The sequence below is a fragment of the Squalius cephalus genome (genome assembly GCF_949319135.1).
Source record: "Squalius cephalus genome assembly, chromosome: 17".
In the NCBI taxonomy this organism is placed as follows: Eukaryota; Metazoa; Chordata; class Actinopteri; order Cypriniformes; family Leuciscidae; genus Squalius; species Squalius cephalus.
Window position 1 is genome coordinate 4491759 of NC_137138.1, and position 19172 is coordinate 4510930.

At 41.3% G+C, this 19172-nt stretch overlaps 4 protein-coding genes across 4 annotated transcripts in view; all 4 read right to left on the bottom strand.

Annotated features, from left to right (window-relative positions):
* LOC307144915 (uncharacterized protein) overlaps window positions 1–19172 on the bottom strand; it is a 262913-nt gene that overhangs the window by 229519 nt on the left and 14222 nt on the right. The window lies entirely within an intron of this gene.
* Window positions 1–19172, bottom strand: part of LOC307144903 (uncharacterized protein) — a 258364-nt gene that overhangs the window by 207605 nt on the left and 31587 nt on the right. The gene's annotated exons all lie outside the window — the stretch shown is intronic.
* Window positions 1–19172, bottom strand: part of LOC307144894 (uncharacterized protein) — a 178136-nt gene that overhangs the window by 147592 nt on the left and 11372 nt on the right. The window lies entirely within an intron of this gene.
* Window positions 1503–13145, bottom strand: LOC307144920 (uncharacterized protein). The gene is made up of 4 exons (XM_079847657.1): window positions 13049–13145; window positions 12010–12129; window positions 3622–3738; window positions 1503–3256 (listed from the first exon to the last, which is right to left on the bottom strand). Exons 2-4 carry the CDS (start codon window positions 12065–12067, stop codon window positions 2574–2576), a joined length of 858 nt encoding a protein of 285 aa, XP_079703783.1. The 5' UTR covers window positions 12068–12129; window positions 13049–13145; the 3' UTR covers window positions 1503–2573.

Below are 19172 nucleotides of genomic sequence, written 5' to 3' on the forward strand. Positions count from 1 at the left end.
TCTATAGGCTACTTGGCGTCAGAGAGATCTTTCCTTATTACGGTGTGTCGCGGATGATGGACTCTCCCACTTTGATTATCTTGATGTCTCGTTATTTGTTAATGACGAAGCTACACATACATAAACCATTTTTAGACTTCATATGAAAAATTGACTTCACAAATTAAAAAATTAATAAAACACCAAAGCAGATTCGTCTGAATCTATTATCATGATGGTTCTTTATTCCAAACAATAGCCTATATCTTTAATAAAATAGGTGGTCTCCTTTTCCAACTTTCATCAACAATCTCATCAACAATTTTTTTTTCCTTTTGGAAAATGTTTTAATTGCAACGTACCTGAGTTTGATGATTCTGCCAATATTCCAACTTATGAACAATTTATGAATCTCCACGGCTGTCCAGTTCCACCAAAATAATATAATTTCTCGATAAAAGCTATTTAGGTTTAGTCCAACTTATTAAAATCAACCAATTTAAAATGGTTTTGAAGTTGCTTGTCTTCATCAGCTCCATTGGGTCTAAAATAAACATCACATTTTCAGGAGAAAAGAGAACAACAATAATTATCTAGGTCATTTTTTCAGTTTTCATCTTAATGAGAGCTTCACTGACTGAAGGAGTGAATTGTGTTCGTTGTTGCTCATTTAGCAGATGATCATCACACTTACAATAGGCTTGTTTGAGATGAGCAAAATCTGCGCAGTACCGATCACCGGTGATCAGCGCGAGATGCATGCCGGTTAGAAATGTGTCCGAGAGCGTTCCGCCTTGCTCTGATGTCATGCAATCTCAAAAATCTGTGTGTCAAAAATCTCTCGCGAGCGCAAGGCGCACCTGTCGGATTCTGCAGTCGAGCGCAGTTGCTCTCCACTGACTGCGCTGATCAAAAGCATGATGGGAAACGACTTGCTGACGACACAGCTTAATGTTCATTGGTTTAAACAACCGTGATGTATTTTTCTCTTTTAAAATGTTTGATTTGAAAACTCTGATATCATGTTTTTTGTGTATACGTTATGTGCGAATATTCCCAAACTATCTAACAGTGCGATCTCTATGGGTTATGCAATGTAATTTAAAAAAAATAAATAAAAAAAATAAATAAAAATATCTGTAGCCTATTAAAGAAAAAGATTGATAAACATGTATTTGGAATGGAATTAAATAAGTAGGCTATTTGGGTGTCTTGTTCATTATATTTATTTAAAACAACAGAACTTAAATTCCATCCAGTTTATTTGCAAAACTGTGCACGAGCGTGAATCCCGTTTATCCTGCGATATCCATCTTTGATCTCAGGTGTCAGATCCACTGCGAGAAGAGAGAACTGTCCGGCTTGCCTGCGCTTTTTTCACTCCTCCTCTCACTGCAGCCGCCTACTCTCGCGTACATTTCAGGCGAGGCGAGGCGCATTAAACAAGCCTAATCACTCTCAATTATTCAGGTGTCCCCTAGTGAACCCCGGGCCAAACATGCATAAAAACACTGTTTACAAATCGATTGCAAATTTTTTATTGAAAGTAAAATCTTTAAAATGCAATTATCTAATCATTTGATAAGATTATCAAGTGTCTAGTGGTTTGCTTTATGAATGGCTCAGCTAAACAGGCCAATAAGAGACTACTAAATATCATTATTTACTTTTATTTATACTAATGTCTAATTAAAACATCTACAAATGTATAAAACTTATCAGATATCAGGTAAAACCCACAGACACTTGTTCATTGGTTCTCAGTGACTCCTCATGATTCATGGGTTGATGGAGATCATCAGCGATGAACCATTGAAATTCTGAAGTGTTTCAAAGCAGTTATGATGTAATGAAGCCTCGTTTACTGAAATCACATGACTCTGATAGTTTGATATATGATCCGAACCATTGATTCGGAACAAAAGATTTGTAAAGGTTTTGAAGCTTCATGAAGAAGTGTTTTGAAATTGCCATCACTAATTTCATGTTTATTTTATCATTGACCAAAAGTCAAGTACAATTTTGTTTATCACTTGATAGCAGCTGTAAAACAGGTATTTGTCGCCCGAGGATATTTTATTTTATCTTAATTGTATACACCTCTTTAAATATAAATTGAAAAACATCTGGTGTAGTTTTGGTTTAAAAAAAATTTTTTTATAAAAACTTGATCAGTGATACGTTTAACCCCTTGATTTCAGGTAAACAGGTAAGTCCATTCATTAAGTAAGTTTTGTTCTTAATGTACAGAGTTTCTGTGTGATTTCAATGCAACAAAGTCTCTTCAATATGTTCTCAATGTTTCAGCCTCTAAACAGCTGTACTAAAAAAAAATCATGATATTGATTTGTTCATGAAATGTTGCCATTGATTCACAAATTCTCATATGCACAATTAATGTAATTAATGCAACTCTTCAACATAAAATATTTCCCTTCATAAACTAGCATTTCACAGCAACACACTAGTTTTCTGAGCAGTTACTTTGGCCTTTGTCAGATCAAATTTCACCTCTAATTTTAGCAAATGACACACTTAAATGAAGTCACTCTTGCTATTTACTTGTAAGTGATGAACCTGAATATGAACTTTGCTCACTTAGACAACTTTAGACAATGCTTTTTCTCATGAGTCCATAGACCAGATGATTGGGTGAAACTCTGTCCACAGTGTGAACACTTGTACGGCTTCTCTCCAGTATGAACTCTCTCATGATCTTTTAAGGATCCTGACAGAGCGAAACTCTTTTCACAGTGTGAGCACTTGTATGGTTTCTCTCCAGTATGAACTCTCTGGTGTGTTTTTAAGTCGCTGGATCCAGTAAAGGACTTTCCACAGTCAATGCACGTATACGGTTTAACACCAGTATGAATAAGCTCATGCTTTTTTAAATGATCCCGTAGTGAAAAACTCTTTCCACAAACAGAACACACATGAGGCTTCACATTTGCATGCATGTTCATGTGTCTTTTCAGGTGCACTTCCAAAACAAATGTCTTGTCACACTGATCACAGCGGAATGATCTTTGTCCTGAGTGAAACAGCAGATGATTTTGGAGACTAGTTGCCCATGGGAAGCTCTTTCCACACTGATGGCATGTGAAGGGTTTCTCTCCGGTGTGGATTCTCATGTGCATCTTCAAGCTTGATTTAGCTGTGAAGCTCCTTCCACACTGAGAGCAGGTGAAAGAACATTTCTCTCCTCCTCTTTGAGTGTTTTGTTGAGGTTTCTGAAACTGATGGTGTTTCTCCTCCACTTCACTTTGTTCCATCCGACCTAAAACATGTTAAATTAGACAATTCAAGATTGAAATAAAAGAAAGCAACCATGCTCAGGTATTTTATTTGAGGTTATTTATCAGGTGCTAAAAGTACTCCTGCAATTATAATACGTCATAAAATCTTGGCAACTACTTTAACACTGAAAGATAAATTTTCCCTAACTCATCTTAAAATAACAAACTATAAGACATGGAAATACAAGAAATGCATCTACAATACATCTTCTGTGACTATAAATGCATTTAGCCAAACTGATCTCTGTATTTTCATATCTGTTTCTAGTTAATGTTATTTTAGTCTTAATGTTAGTCTTAATAATTCTTGTAGTCTTGATGTCCAGTGTCAAGAATGAACACCAACCTGTTTGTTCCTCTGTATCTTCATCTTTTATTCTGCAGGGTTCTTCCTTCTCCATCTTTACAATAGTATGTCCGTAGTTTCTCCTGGAGTAATTCCTCCTGTTTGCTTCTTCTTCTCCTGAGGGAAGATGGGAATATTCCCCAGCATTTAAACTCTCATGAACGGCTGTGGGAGCTTCACTGACTGAAGGAGTGAATTGTGGTTGTTGTTGCTCATTTAGCAGATGATCATCACACTTACAATTGCTTTCAGTTATCATGTTTTCATCAAACAGTTGTTTAGAAACAATTCCCTGATTACTGAATTTACAAAAAATGACCAAATTCAAGAGTTGGCATTCACTTGATTCTTCATATTGTGTCGTTCGTTACCTGGAGAATCAACGACTGTTTTTGTTTTGAGATAATTATTCATGAGGCCCTTGTTTGTCCTGAGCAGTTAAACTGCCCACTGTTAAATACTAAATACAAAACAAAATTACTATTTATGCCAGATTCTGCAAAGGATATGTAAACTTATGACCACAACTGTAGCTGATTTTTGTGTTGCTCTTACATGACATATGGTTCATCACAGAGGCCACTAGATGGCAGCTATAAAACAGGTATTTTAGAAAGACAGTCATTATCACCAGGCAATGCCAGGAAAGATGATGACCCCCACCACAGACCCCGTGCTGAGCGACCACTGATGATCGCTCCCCAGCCTGTGAGAGATGCATCTGTCATAAGCATTACCCGATGACAAGTAGCTCCCAGCAGGGATGGACCCTGGGACAAGAACCAATGTTTCTTCTACACCACCAAGGTACGAAGACACAGCAGGCCAAAAGGGATCACGTTGGACACTGCTGCCATCAGAAACTGTTCAGTCTCTGAAACAGTTTGACAGTGAGTGACTAGCCTAGCTTCATCTTGTTTATGGATGCGAGGATCGAAAACGATATGGGCAGGAGATAGACGTGCCTGAAACCTCTGCAAATCCCACACCATGCCTTGAAAAGTGGTCCTCTGTGTCAGAGAAAGCACACACTTCTTGGCATTCAGCCTTAACGCCAACTCTTTCATATGGATGAGGATAACATCTCGATGCAAAACCGCCAACTGCTCTGATTGAGCTAATATCAATCAATTGTTGATGTATAGTTTAATATGCGAATGCCCTGAAGTCGCCGCGGAGCTAGAGCTGCATCCACACATTCCATCGATCCCGAAAGCAAACGTCAGAAACTTTCTGTGTTGTGGAAGGAAGGATACGAGGAAGTATGTGTCTTAGAGATCTATATTGACAAGCCAGTCCTCGGATCTGATTTAAGTAATGATTTGTTTCAATGTTAGCATTTTGAATTTGAAAGTTTTAACCATACGATTTAGTTTGGAGATCTATGATCGGACGCAACCCTCATCCTTTATTTCGGAACGATGACGCCAGAGGATCTACTCTCGAGACTGGCCTCTGGTGTATTGCTAGTCACATCAGCACCCTGAAGTGGATAACCGGCATGGAACAACCGGGCTGGCTCCTCTAGTAATATCCACAGATTCGAGCCTCCCAGTGCAACATCACCGGGCAGACACCGAGAGGTTAACCTAATGGAAAACCAACAGTGGAGGGGTTGGCAGAACGATCCCCTGAGGGCACCGAGGAGAAACGGGCACTGTATGATGCTGCGTTCACACCAAAGACGAATAGAGCGTCTGGCGCGAGTGATTTCAATGTTAAGTCAATGTAAAGATGCGTTTACGAGCGTCTGGAGGTCCTGCGGCGCGAATGATGCGTTTAGCGCACCGCAGTGGACGCAAATTCGTCTCATTCGCGCGAATGACGTGAATTGAGCGTCTGCCACGAATGATTTTATTTGGTGCTTTTTGTGCATTCACACATTTGACGTGAATTCGCGTCTGACGCCCGAGTTGAGAAATCGGAACTTTGGCGTCTGTTCGCTCTGCGTTAACCAATCAGGAGCCTGCTTGCTGTTGTCACGTGGTGAAGTGACGGGATAAACTCCCGCCCGGAGTCACTCATTCAAAATGGATTATAGCAATATAGCAGAATATAATATTCAATATAACAGTTATAATATAACTGAGTATCACTAGAAAGTGAGTATATGCTAATGAGTATCACTAGAAAGAGCACCAACAGTGGTATCCGTACCACAGTTTGAAAAACATTGATAGTTTTTCAATATTTAATATACTGTAATTAAAATTTCATATACATTTTCTAACCGAAGACAGATGGACAGGCGGTCTGCAGCTGGGATAGAGTGCCTGTAGTTGGTGTCCTGAAGGGTGATCCTCGCTCTGATGCGGTAACTCTCTCGATGAATGGTCAATCAACATCAGCCATCTTGCAAACATACAAGCGGATTTCGCCTCAGACGCACGTCAATTTCGCTTCAAACTTTTGCTTTTTACGTGTGTCAATTTCGCTCTGGACGTGCATTGACGTGAATTTGACGTGCTATTCGCGTTTGGTGTGAACGCACAGTAAGGAGGTGAGCACCTCGGCATCAGCCCCTCTTAAATTGCAAAACCCACAGAGACACAATTGGCAGAAATTGCCACACTGCCAAATAGTCTAAAGCGATATCAGCCCTTCGAAGCTGACCTCTCGTGTAGGTTGAGTAATATGACCAGTGCCCTGAAAGGCTCGCCAACAGGGGACAACCGAACATACTTCTCTAATACGGTCCTCGGAGGGAGGGAGCCTCCCAGTTCTGCAACATTCCTGGGCGGAGACTGGACTAAACTCACTAGAAAAACAGCTGCGCCCCATTGCACCAGAGGTGGCGGGACTGGTCCCTAAATACACTGAAGAGAAACGGGCACTATATAATGAGGTGTGAGCCACCGTACAAGGGAACTTCGAGTAACTAATGCACTTTCAACAGGTTTCTGTGGGTGTGTCACTGAGTGGGGAAAACCTTTTTATTGGTTCAATAGGAATAGACGTGCTTTTATCCCATGACTATTAGGGCTGGGTATCGATTCAGATGTTACAATTCGATTTGATTTCGATTCGCAAGCTCTCAATTTGATTCGATTTCGATTCTCGATTCGATTTCGATTCGACTCAATGAATATATTTAATACAAATCCTATATTTATTTAAAAAAAAAAGAAAAAAAGAAAAGTGAACATAAGTTTACAAGTGGCAATTAATAAAAAGAAATTAAGAGCTACAAACCTGTATATTAAACTCTTTTTATTTTAGGTACATTAAAACAGAATCATATTTACCTGTGCCCTTCCTGTCTAACAGGTAGGACATATGCAGAAATTGAATAAAGTTATCAAACAGTCTGCGCTGCATTAATTATAAATTATATATAGACTAATCCTTATTAAAGATACAAAAGTTCTTTAGTCAAGAGCAGTGTGTGTTTTTCTCTGTTCCCTTTGTTCTTTGATTAACTTTAACGACAGACATAATTAGTGGCTACTGTGTACTGTCCCTTTAAGACCAGCCGCTGTTGACAGAAGCCGCGTTTCCATTACAGATTTGCGCAACTGTTTTGCGCTATTATCTAAATATCGATAAAGAACTATTGCGAAATGACGGCGTTTCCATTAACCGATGTTATGCGACTAAAACGTCCTTTTTTCTCTCGCGATAAGTCATTCCAAAAATCAAGGCAACGGATGTTGGTTTATTTAATATCACAGCCACCGCATTAGACATTATTATTATTAATGGAAGGAAATGTGGCGTGTTATCCAAGCATTAATGGCAGGGAAAGACCCTTATACTGCGAACGACACATAAAGCCTAAGGAGTTTCTGGGTGTTTTGCCCTCATTTCTGCTCCGAGGTTTTGATTGTGGCATTTCTTTGAGATTTAGAATCCATTATTCCTATAGGCTATTTATTGTTTCTTTTATTAATTTAATAAAGAACTCTGTCTCGTATTCTGTCCAAACGATCCATGTAGGCTACTTTTGTATCCATTCGTTTTTTCCTTTTTTAACCCGTAATTGAAAAACGAAAAATAAACGGTTGTTGTCTTTTTAAAATGCAAAGTTGAACACCAAAATTTTAATTTGAACTGGCTACACCAACTGCTGCGCAAAAAAGTAAGTATCGACGAATTTTCAGATTTTTGTTTATGATTTTTTGCCCCTTTATTAAACATTTAAAATATTCACAAATTAATATGGAAAACATGTCGATTTTACTGGTTTTCTAAGGCCAAATTAGAACTTGGAATTGATGTTTTTCCTGCAGTGAAAAATGTTTTTCCCGCAGTGAGAAGAGCCATTAATATTATTAATAAACTATTGTTTTGGCTAAAATCACATCTCCATCTCCGCTGCTAAGCAGACGGATTACACAATCAGAAGGTATTACCCTTTGATTCTAATTTGTTCGTTTTAAAGTGGACATTTCAAGCTTTAGCCTACACAGGCTATATTTTGTTTCAGTTCTCGCGCTCCAGTTTACGGAGATAATGAAAGTGCGTCTGATTGTTTTCTTTTATTTTACAAAAGCACAACGTTTTCTTGTTATTGTGAGTTTACACAAATAAAAGTAGTTGAGAATAATGTATTATTATTTTCTGTATGACCAGAAATGATAGAGTATTTTAAGTTGTTTCCACTGTTGATAGGAAAATGCAAGTGTTCGCGCTCGCGCCTCCGTGTCATGCAGTGCGCGCTCCACGCTCAGCTTTGTTCCTTTTTTGCATAAAAGCATCTTCTAAATATAGCCTATTAAATGTTATAATAAAATAATATAAAATTATTATTATTTGCTAGATACATGGACCTCAAACACACCGCGTCTTCTAAGTCAGGTGACTGTAAATGCGCAAAAACTGTTTCCATTGCAGTTTTGCGAAATATTCCTTTTTCGAATTGCCTGAAAAACCACCTCATGAGAGCGTAAAAACTTTTTTGCGATAAACGGGAGTTTTTGCGAAATTGACGTGTTTCCATTGTGCGCATTTTCAATTCGCAATTTCAATTTGCGCAATTTGAAGGGTAATGGAAACGCGAGACGCAGATCTCACACGCGCCTCATTCTCTCACAAGTCACAACTCTTCACGTTCATCATAAGACTTATGAAGATACTCGACAAAAAGACATTTTGGCATAATTGTGTGTGTTATTGTTCGTTCAAGCGCGAAAGAGAACTGTATTCTGGGCTGTCTTGTACGCACGCACGATATCAGCGCGAGTCTTTCTGTGTGTCACAGTCAGGACATTCACAGGCAGCGAGCTCTTTTTAGTCTTGTCGCGCATGAATGGTTTAAAAACATTTGCATGAATAAGAGCGGGATTATGTAACACTAGCCAAAGGATGACAAAAATTAACAGATGCTGCATTAATTGCATTAACAGCCCAAATTTGTTTATTTCATAAAAATAAAAATCGCAGCATTTTGCGTCATATAATTGCGTAGGCTTGACATCGGGATCACGATTGCGATATGATTAATCGTGCAGCACTAGTTGAGGTTATTTTATGATTAAGATAAAACAAACATAAAATCTCACAGCATTAACTATAAAATGGAGTTTGCAAGCCTATGAACAGTGGAGGAAAACTAATACTGGCTTTTGGGTAATAGATAAATAAATATGGAAAAAAAATTTGATTCGTGGCGTTTGAGAATCGATTTTGAATCGACCACATTTAAAAAAACGATTAATCGAAAAATCAACTTTTTTTTTGCCCAGCCCTAATGACTATGCCGTCTCACAGTCACACTGCTGCAGGGGATCTGCATCCAGAACCGAACAATGTACTAAGCTAAGCTAGTCACATCCAAAGCCGTATTTAAAGCCCTTGCATTCTTACTCTCCTCGATTACAGTTTGGATGCATGTCTCCAATTCTGAAATCTTTTCTGTCAGCCTATCTATTTCCCTGCTATTTATCACACATGAAATATATGAACTATTTATCGCCTGTGAAACCCCCACCGCTGACAGAGAAGCCAACGCTAAACATGTGGCAAGCAGTGCAAGTAACAATAGCAGAAGATCCCATGTCTCAGCGTGATTGTTAGCTGATTCTGAGTTACCACAGATGTTTGATGTTCACTTCATTAAAGGAATAGTTCACCCACTGATTATTTACTCACCCCCAGGCCATCCGAGATGTATTAATCTTTCTTTATTCAGCCGAAAAGAAATTAAGGTGTTGGAGGAAAACATTCTAGGATCTTTCTCCATCTACTGTAAGTGAACGCTGCTCACCGTAGACCATTTTTGATGGTCCAAATTTAGGCAGCTTCAAAGTATATGTCCTAGCTGACAAGGGTCTTGTCTAGTAAAATGATTGGTCATTTTCAGAAATAAATAAAAATGTTTATAATTTTTAACTACAAATACAAACCTTGGTCCAGCTTGGTTTAATTCAAAATGTCTTGTGTGAAAGGTCAAGTGTGACACAGACGAAATTTCACAGATGAAATCCTGGAATGTTTTCCTTCCAAATCCTTAATTTCTCTTCAGCTGAAGAAAGAAACACCTATACATCTTGGACAATCAGGACATTTTTGGGGTAAACTATTCATTTACATACAAAATTATTCTGATGATGAGACTACAAAGAATCTGCTTAAACAAGAATCAAGGCAATAAGTTAATTGTTTAGCTAGATTTCTTTTTTTTTTTTATCATTGACTAAAATCTATGTAAAGTACAAGTTCATCACTTTACTATGGAGCCCCTTAAGGGACATGGGATGAAAAAAATATGATGGGAGGAAAAATAATAAATAAACAGACAAATAAACAAACAAACTAAAGGGAATAGACTAAATAAAACAAAAACTTTAAAATTTAAGAGAAGATTAAATGAAGTACACATATGGTCAGTGTCTGTGGCAATAAAATACCTGTTTTACAGCTGCTATCAGTGCTAAAGTACAGAGTGGTGGTGGGAAAATATGAGATGGGAGGGAAAATAATAAGTCAATTCTTTTGCGCTCTCTCGCAAATGTTTTGTGTTCCCCCGAGAAAATTGAATGCAAAGTTTCCCTGTTGCATTACCACATACACAGACCATATGCACTTTATTTCATCATCTCTTCCATTTTCAAGTTTTATTTAAAAAAATATATACTACACACTTGATTTCAGGAAAATTAGTCACATAAGTCGTTCCTTTTTATTTCTCAAAGTCTCAAAATGTACAGTTTCTGAGTGATTTCACTATATCAAATTATCATATATCAAATTATTGAATATCAAAGTATTTACTTGAAACAGTGCTTTTTCTTACTCCATAGACTAGATTATTGGGTGAAGTTTTCCCACATGAAGAGCACTGATGCTGCTTCTCTCCAGTGTGAACTTTCATGATCTTTCAAGAATGATGATTAAGAGAAACTCTGTCCACAGTGTGAGCACTTGTATGGTTACTCTCCAGTATGAATTCTCCCATGAGCTTTCAAGGATTTTAAGTGAGAGAAACACTTTCCACAGTGTGAACACTTGTACGGTTTCTCTCCAGTATGGACTCTCTGGTGTGACTTTAAGATGCTGGATCTAGTGAAGGTCTTCCCACAGTCAAAGCACAAATAAGGTCTCACACCAGTATGAATACGTTCATGCTCTTTTAAAGACTTACGTTGTGAAAAACTCTTTCCACAAAAAGAACAATTTTGAGGCTTCACACCAGCATGAACTTTAAGGTGTTCTCTTAAGCTAGATGAAAAAACAAATGTTTTATCACACTGATCACAGCTGAACGACTTCACTCCAGTGTGAGAGCGCAGATGCTCTTTGAGAAAGCTCTTGCGATTGAAACTCTTTCCACACTGAGAGCATGTGAACGGTTTTTCTCCTGTGTGAATTCTCATGTGCTCTTTCAAGCTTCCTTTCTGAACGAAACTATATCCACACTGAGTGCAGGTGAAAGATCCTTTGACTTCAGTTTTTCCAGCTCGTTTTTGTTTGAAAGTCTTTTCAGTCCTTGAAACAACTTTATTTTCATTTATAAAACTAGGTTTGTCTTCTTTCACTTCCTTTGGGTCTAAAATCAACAAATTAAATTCCCACAATTCAATTAAAGAAAGACAAATGAGAACAAAATTAATATACAGTAAGTGAGCCTCAATTTTGCACAAATCTACAGGGTGGGCCATTTATATGGATACACCGTAATAACATGGGAATGGTTGGTGATATTAAAGTCCTGTTTGTGGCACATTAGTATATGTGAGGGGGCAAACTCCTCAAGATGGGTGGTGACCATTTAGAAGTCCACAAACAGGACTTTAATATCACCAACCATTCCCATGTTATTACGGTGTATCCATATAAATGGCCCACCCTGTAGTTTACAATCGAGTCCACTAGCATCTAGTTTTATATGTCAGTTTTCATCTTAATGTTCCTCATCAGTGATTAAAGAGAATGAAGGAAAACACCAACCTGTTTGTTCCTCTGTATCTTCATCTTTTATTCTGCAGGGTTCTTCCTTAATCTCCATCTTTACAATAGTATGTCCGTAGTTTCTCCTGGAGTAATTCCTCCTGCTTGCTTCTTCTTCTCCTGTGGGAAGATGGGAATATTCCCAGCATTTAAACTCTCATGAACGGCTGTGGGAGCTTCACTGACTGAAGGAGTGAATTGTGGTTGTTGTTGCTCATTTAGCAGATGATCATCACACTTACAATCACTCTCAATTATCCAGGTGCAAGTATTTTGCTCAAATAGTAATTTAAAAACAATTGCATTATTTCAGTTTTTTTTACTTTAACTTCTATATCATTAAGCTTATTTTTGCACTTTCATGAGATATGGTTAACCTAGATTGATCTTTTTTTTTTTTTTTGTGAGATGATTTCTTTTCAAACACTTTCTTGCAACAGAACATCATCCAGACTTATAATGACTAACATCAAACGAGTGTTGTGTTTGTCTACTGTAAATAATTCTAATTTCTTTAAGTATTTTAGTCATTATCTACTCAAAAGTGGTGTTATTATCTATGTGCTCTATATTTCCATCACTGTTAAACCATCAATTCTTCAATTCAGTTCAGAGAGATTAAAATAATATTGATGAGGGTTTATTGCTGTAATCAGACATCGATTAAACGTGTCTGAAATAAACTAATCTTCTGTTGTTCATATTGTGTTACACCTTGTGTTTACAATGTTCAATTATCCATTACATAAAATAACACAACAAACAATCTTTACATGTTGTCACGTCAGTAACGAGCTTAAGTTTCAGTGTAATGTACAACATTGGTTCATTTTAGAGTTAAGTGTTTTAGGGTTTAATAATATCAGTTAGATTATTTCAATAACCGCTACGGCTCGTTTATAAGTGTTTTTGATTCACTCAAATGAACCGGCTCTTACGAGTCATTCGCTCGGGAATCAGACGCTAGTCGAGCTCATTGACATGTATAAGTTGACAGATTTAGATTTCTCTCAATAAATAATCAAATAAATGTACTCACAGTCCGGTAAATAACAGATAAGAATCTCTTTCTCTTCATGAATGAACCAAGATGGACTGGACTCAACAACAAGATCACGTGATTGAAATAAAAACAAATGTCGCCATCTAGAGGAACATCTTCTTTTTCTAATGGAGTTTTATAGCGTTTGGCAAACCAACTTTCGGTACATTACCGCCACCAACTGAACTGGAGAGTGAAGCACTAATAAGCGTGTAGAAATTGATAACATAAACAAACAAGAGACTGGGGAGAAGGAAAAAAAATATATATATATAGATAATACAATTTTTTTAAACCAATTACTTTAAATTCTCCAGTCTACTCCTATTGCTTTAATATTATTTCATATAAGCACTATATAGCCTATTTTATCTTTTTCTGCATGCACTTTCAAAAGGCTTTCCATATTAAATGATTCAACACCCAAGTTTCTTACTTCCTTCATATGTTCTAACCTTTCTTTTTCATATTTTATACATTTTATTAAAACACGTTCAATTGTTTCTGCCTGATCACAATAATTACATTTATGTTTTCCTTAACAAAGAATGATTTAGTCTAGTGCCCTATTTGAATGTGAGAAATACTTATCTTCTTTTCTATTCCTAAAAACACTTCTTCCATTTCCTACTTGTTTCTGTATACTATACATACTGTATGTCTACCCTTGTTATCACTGTTCCATACTTCTTGCCATTTGTTGTTTATGAATTCTTTAATTTTACCTTTAGCCTCTTCTTTGCTCAGAGTCACTTGAATATTTTATCTCTGTGTGTTTTACAGCTTGCTTAGCTAACTTATTTTATCAACGTCTTCATTAGCCTCCACTCCCACATCAGCAGGAACCCACAAGAACACCATTAAGCTTACACTGCTTATTCTTAACAAACTTGCAAGAATCTCATATATAATGTCTTGCCATGATTTCCACTTATTGCATGGCTTGGTTGAATTCCAATGTAGAATGAGGTCTTTTATTATTTCTTGATAACAGACCGCTGCGAAGTATAACACACTGTTGCCATGAAAAACAGAGCGTTGCTATGGACGCAGGATTCTAACCGTAGAGACGGAACGGACTATTTTCTTTAGCGGAAGCAATACAATCGTTTTTAAATAAATAAACTCCTTTTTAAAGGTGCAAAGAGCAAGTCTCTGAGTTTTTGCAGAACTATGCCCCCCTCTGGCGACAAATGAAACTGCAACACTGCAACTGAACGCGCATGACGTCACGCCCAGTCTCAGATTCGGCCCGAATCCCTCTTATTTATTTTACTGTACAGGATTATAGAGGCAATCGCAGTGATCAGAGAAGGGCTCATTCAGCCCATCAGGCAATTGTTTAAGCATGTATGGGTTAGAAAAACAGGTATTTTTAACATGAAAAGTTGCTTAATGCACCTTTAAATCAATATATTGTGTCAAATTATTGATTTATTTGGTAGGTAGCCATGTAATAAGCGCTTTGCGTCGGGGTTCTGATCAGCTTGTCGGGGTTGTATTCGCTATTGCCTCGCGCTACATTATCCCTTACTTACGAGGCTTGTGATTGCTGCATAAGAATCAGAACATACTGTATTACTACTAATCTTGGTTCTCTTACGAGAGTACTCTCGTGTTGCGTAAGTTTAGCTTATGCTACGGGAAAAACTCCTTTTTCTCGAGAATACTGAAGCAGAAAATTATCCTTAATTTTGAATAATTTAAAACGCATTTGCTACAGCAGCAGACCTAGGCGCGGCAGCTTGTGGCCTAAAGGCCCGTTCACACCAAGCACAATAACTATAAAGATAACGATAAAGATAACTATATATGCGTCCACATCAACGACCGATAACGGTCTTTTTATTCTAAGCACGCGCGCGCCCGGATGATCCAGATCCATTTTAAATGCGCGAGACCTTTAAATTAGAGTGGATTCTGATTGGCTGTCAGTGTTTTATCGTTCGACAGCTGGAAAAAAATCATTCTGAAAGTGATCCCAACGATATCGTTCCTCATATTTTTATCGTTATAGTTGTGGTGTGAACTCTGTTATTCTTTAATATGGAGAACGATTTTTAGAATTATATCTTTATCGTTATCTTTATAGTTATCGTCCTTGGTGTGAACGGGCCTTAAGCCTATAAATACCCATCGCTCAGTTTGCACTATGATTTCGTCTCCTTTCAGCGTGTGATTCACATCGCTGGATCTTCCTGAGAAGAAGAAGCTGCGCCGTCGAAAAGCTTTTCAGCGGGACGAGCTCGAGTTAGAGGACCATCGCCGCCTTCACTCGTCGTGCCTGCTGCGCTATCCGGCGCCCATATCCTTTTCTCGCTCCATGTGTGTTCGCCGCTGCGACACACACGTTTACTTCTGAAAGAGCAGGCATTTCTAAATGCCCACCATGTCCTGCGGCTCGTGTCGAGCCACGCTCAGCGACGGGGACCGCCACTTCCTGCCTGGGCCGGGACCATGCGGACCACGCGCTCGCCAACGGCTGCTGCCGTGAGTACGAAGCACTGCCTCTTTCGACCCTGCGGGCTCGACAGGCTTTGTTTTCCGCTGAATCCGCCCCTCAGATGCCTCCTGTTGGACCGCGCCGTAAAAAGCGCCGTTCACAGAGGCCACCCGAAACTTCGACGAGAGAGCCTCTCTCTCGGAGTCTCCTTCATCGACGGTCAGCGCCCCGCTAAGATGGTGCTCGACGAGTGGACCGCGCCCCAGGAGCCTGCGCCCAACAGGCTGTATGGCTGCTTTCTGCCAGGACGCCGCTCTTCACCTGTTCTGAGGCCCGCTCCCTTCCTCCCTGAACTGCATGATGAGCTCTCCAGGTCGTGGGGAGCTCCGTATTCGGCTAGGCTGAGATCCTCTGTTTCCTTGGCGCTCTCCGTGGTTGACGGCGCCAAAGAAAGAGGATATCTCTCCGTTCCTCCGGTCGAGGAAGCGGTAACGACTCACTTGTGTCCGCCCTCTGCGGGATGGCGGTCCAAGTCTAGCCTACCTACTAAAGTCTGCCGGACCACCACGGCGTTGATCGGCCGCGCTTAAGCTGCCGCCGGTCAAGCCACTATGGCGATTTTGCAAATACACCAGGCCAACCTTCTCCGTTCCCTGGACGAGGCTGGCCCGACTTCGGAGCGTGTGACGGACCTGAGGAGTGCGACGGATCTGGCTCTCAGAGCTACCAAAGCCGCTGCCCAGGCCACTGGACGTAATATGGCCTCCCTCACCATTACGGAGCGTCACCTGTGATTAACGATGTCCGACATGTCTGACTCTGCCCGCGCCACTTTCCTGGAGGCTCCTTTGTCACCGTCGGGTCTCTTCGGTCCCTCGGTGAAGGGCTTCGCGGAACACTACTCTGAGGTACAGAAGGCGTCTCAGGCCATGAGACATTTTCTGCCGCGGTGTTCCAGTTCCACAGTGGGTCACGCTAAAAAGCAGCCGCCCGCTCGGAAACCAGCGCCCACACCGCCGCCTGCCGCACAGCATCGCCAGGCGCGGGAGGAACGTCAGCACTCGCGCTCCACTAGCCGACGCAGACCGCCTCCTGCCCGGGGTCCCAGGCCCAAGATCGTGCCGAACTTTGAGCCTCCTAAGTCTTCCTAGCCCCCCTAGGAAGGCACGGATGGCTAAGTCCCACTGCGGCCAGACCGAAATCGAAATCGGCACGACCCGCTCTCTCAGTTCCCTCAACAGAGGCGATTCAAAGAGTGTATTCAGCAGTCAACGAGCCAGTTCCTCAACTCGCTCGCCTGCACACAAAGCGCCTAACGCGAGAACGCGCGGCAGTAATCCAGTGCCTAGCAGCAACATTCTTAGTAGGGAGGAATCTCCCCCTCAGAGTGTTTCAGAGGATGATGGGTCTTATGGCCTCAGCCTCGACAGAGCTGCGGCTGGGTCTGCTATACATGCACCCCTTTCAGCTATGGCTGAGGCGGCATTTTCTGGCGCGAGCATGGACATCAGGCTTGCTGCGTCTCACGGTGAATCAGACATGCGTGGCAGCATTGAAACCGTGGACGAGGGCCGACTGGTACCAGTCCGGCGTGAACCTGGGCTTACCCCTAGCAGTCAAGTAGTCTCGACAGACGCCTCCAACACAGGTTGGGGCGCCCTTTATGAAGGGAGGCCATCGATGGGCCTGTGGTCAGATGCAGAGAAGCGTCTACACATAAACTGTCTAGAGATGAAAGCGGTCGAGAATGCCCTGCAGTTTTTCCTCCCTGTGCTGAGGAATCACCATGTTCTAGTCAGAACAGACAATATGTCAGTGGTGTCTTATATAAACCGCCAGGGCGGCCTCAGGTCCCGGAGCCTTTTTCCAAGAGCAAAATACCTCCTTATATGGGCCCAGCACAATCTGTGCTCGCTGAGAGCAGCGCATGTCCCGGGCGTCCTGAACGTGGGCCCAGACATGCTGTCCAGGGCCAAGCTTCCCCCAGGGGAATGGTCCCCGCATCACCTGGTGGTACAAAACATCTGGGACATCTTTGGCAGAGGGGAGGTAGACCTATTCGCGTCACAGGCCAACGCTCATTGCCCAATGTTCTTTTCAAAAGAAAGGGACGCGCTGGCCCTAGACTGGCCCAGACGCCCTCTCTATGCATTTCCCCCAGTCGCCTTGTTACCACAGGTAATCAAGCGAGTGCAAATGCTCGATAGTTTTGGTAACCCCGCTCTGGGAGAATCAAGTTTGGTTCCCAGAGTTGATGGAACTGGGGAACATAGCTCCATGGCCGATTCCGCTGAGGAAGGACATGTTGTCTCAGGCCGAGGGCGCAATTTGGCACCCATACCCCGAGCTGTGGGCCCTACATGTGTGGGCGATCAATTATTACCACTTCACCTCCCAGAGGGAGTGATGAACACGATCACACAGGCTAGAGCTCCGTCTACTAGACGGCTCTACGCGTCTAAATGGTCAGTGTTTGCTGAATGGTGTTCAGCTCATGAATTGTACCCGCTACATTGTGAGGTAATGGTGGTGCTTTCTTTCTTGCAAGAGCTGTTGGACAGCAGGAGAACCCCATCCACGCTCAAGGTGTATGTTGTGGCCATAGCAGCATTTACCAAACCTGTAAATGGCCAGTCGCTGGGAAAGTATGACCTCATAATCCGTTTCTCAGGGGTGCTAGGAGGCTGAATCCTCCTCGACGCCCCTCGGTTCCAGTTTGGGACCTTTCTACGGTCCTAGAGGCCATGAAAGGTGGCCCATTTGAACCTTTACATGCGGTGGAGCTAAAATACCTTTCCTTCAAAACCGCTTTTCTGCTGGCAATGGCCTCAGTAAAATGGGTGGGCGACCTACACGCACTCTCAGTGGGTGCTACGTGTCTGGAATTTGGGCCTAATGACTCTAAGGTCATCCTCAAACCAAGAAATGGTTAGGTGCTTGCGATTTCCCTGTCAGCCCTCCCTGCACCCGACAGTGAGGATGGGGTTAATTTCCTTTGCCCAGTTAGGGCCTTGAGGATTTATGTGGAACATTCTGCTGCCTTCAGGCAGACAGAGCAACTGTTCGTTTCCTTCGGTGGCCGCGTTAAAGGGCTAGCCACCTCGAAACAGACCCTGTCCAGATGGATAGTAGACGTTATTGCGTCAGCTTACGCCTCCAAGGGCCTGGATTGCCCCTTGGTCGTTAGAGCCCACTCAACTAGAGGCATGGCCTCGTCGTGGGCCTGGACAAGCGGGGTTTCACTTCAAGATGTTTGTATGGCAACAGGCTGGGCCTCCCTGTCTACATTTATAAGGTTCTACAACCTAGAAGTGCCTGCCCTACAGGCTAGGCTGTTCTCAGTCTGATTATGCTATATTAACTACGTCTACCCAACCCAGTTCGCTTAGAATGTTGATATATTGCAATGTCCTGTGGGCCTATGCAGTTTCAAGCCTGATATATTGTCTTAACTGTATATATGTGTAAGCACCTATCTTTCATAATACAGAGTCGTCCCGCCCCGTTCTGCCGCTATGCGTCTATTCCACTTATACATGAGCCCCGGGCAAACTGCCCTTGGGAGATTGGTGTAGGAATCTTAGCGAACCGAGGTTACGTTAGTAACCGAGTGTCGTTTTACATCCTATACCCACTGGAGTGCTACCATCATGGCAACTAATTCTGCTGCTAACACAG

What these genes read in the sequence shown, in the direction of transcription:
- LOC307144920 (XM_079847657.1), bottom strand. Translation starts at nt 12,067, where the DNA reads ATGGAGATTAAGGAAGAACCCTGCAGAATAAAAGATGAAGATACAGAG. An exon ending in AGATACAGAGGAACAAACAG is followed by an intron (nt 3,739 to 12,009) that starts GTTGGTGTTTTC and finishes ATCTTCCCTCAG; the next exon opens with GAGAAGAAGAAGCAAACAGG. An exon ending in AGATACAGAGGAACAAACAG is followed by an intron (nt 3,257 to 3,621) that starts GTTGGTGTTCAT and finishes AACATGTTTTAG; the next exon opens with GTCGGATGGAACAAAGTGAA.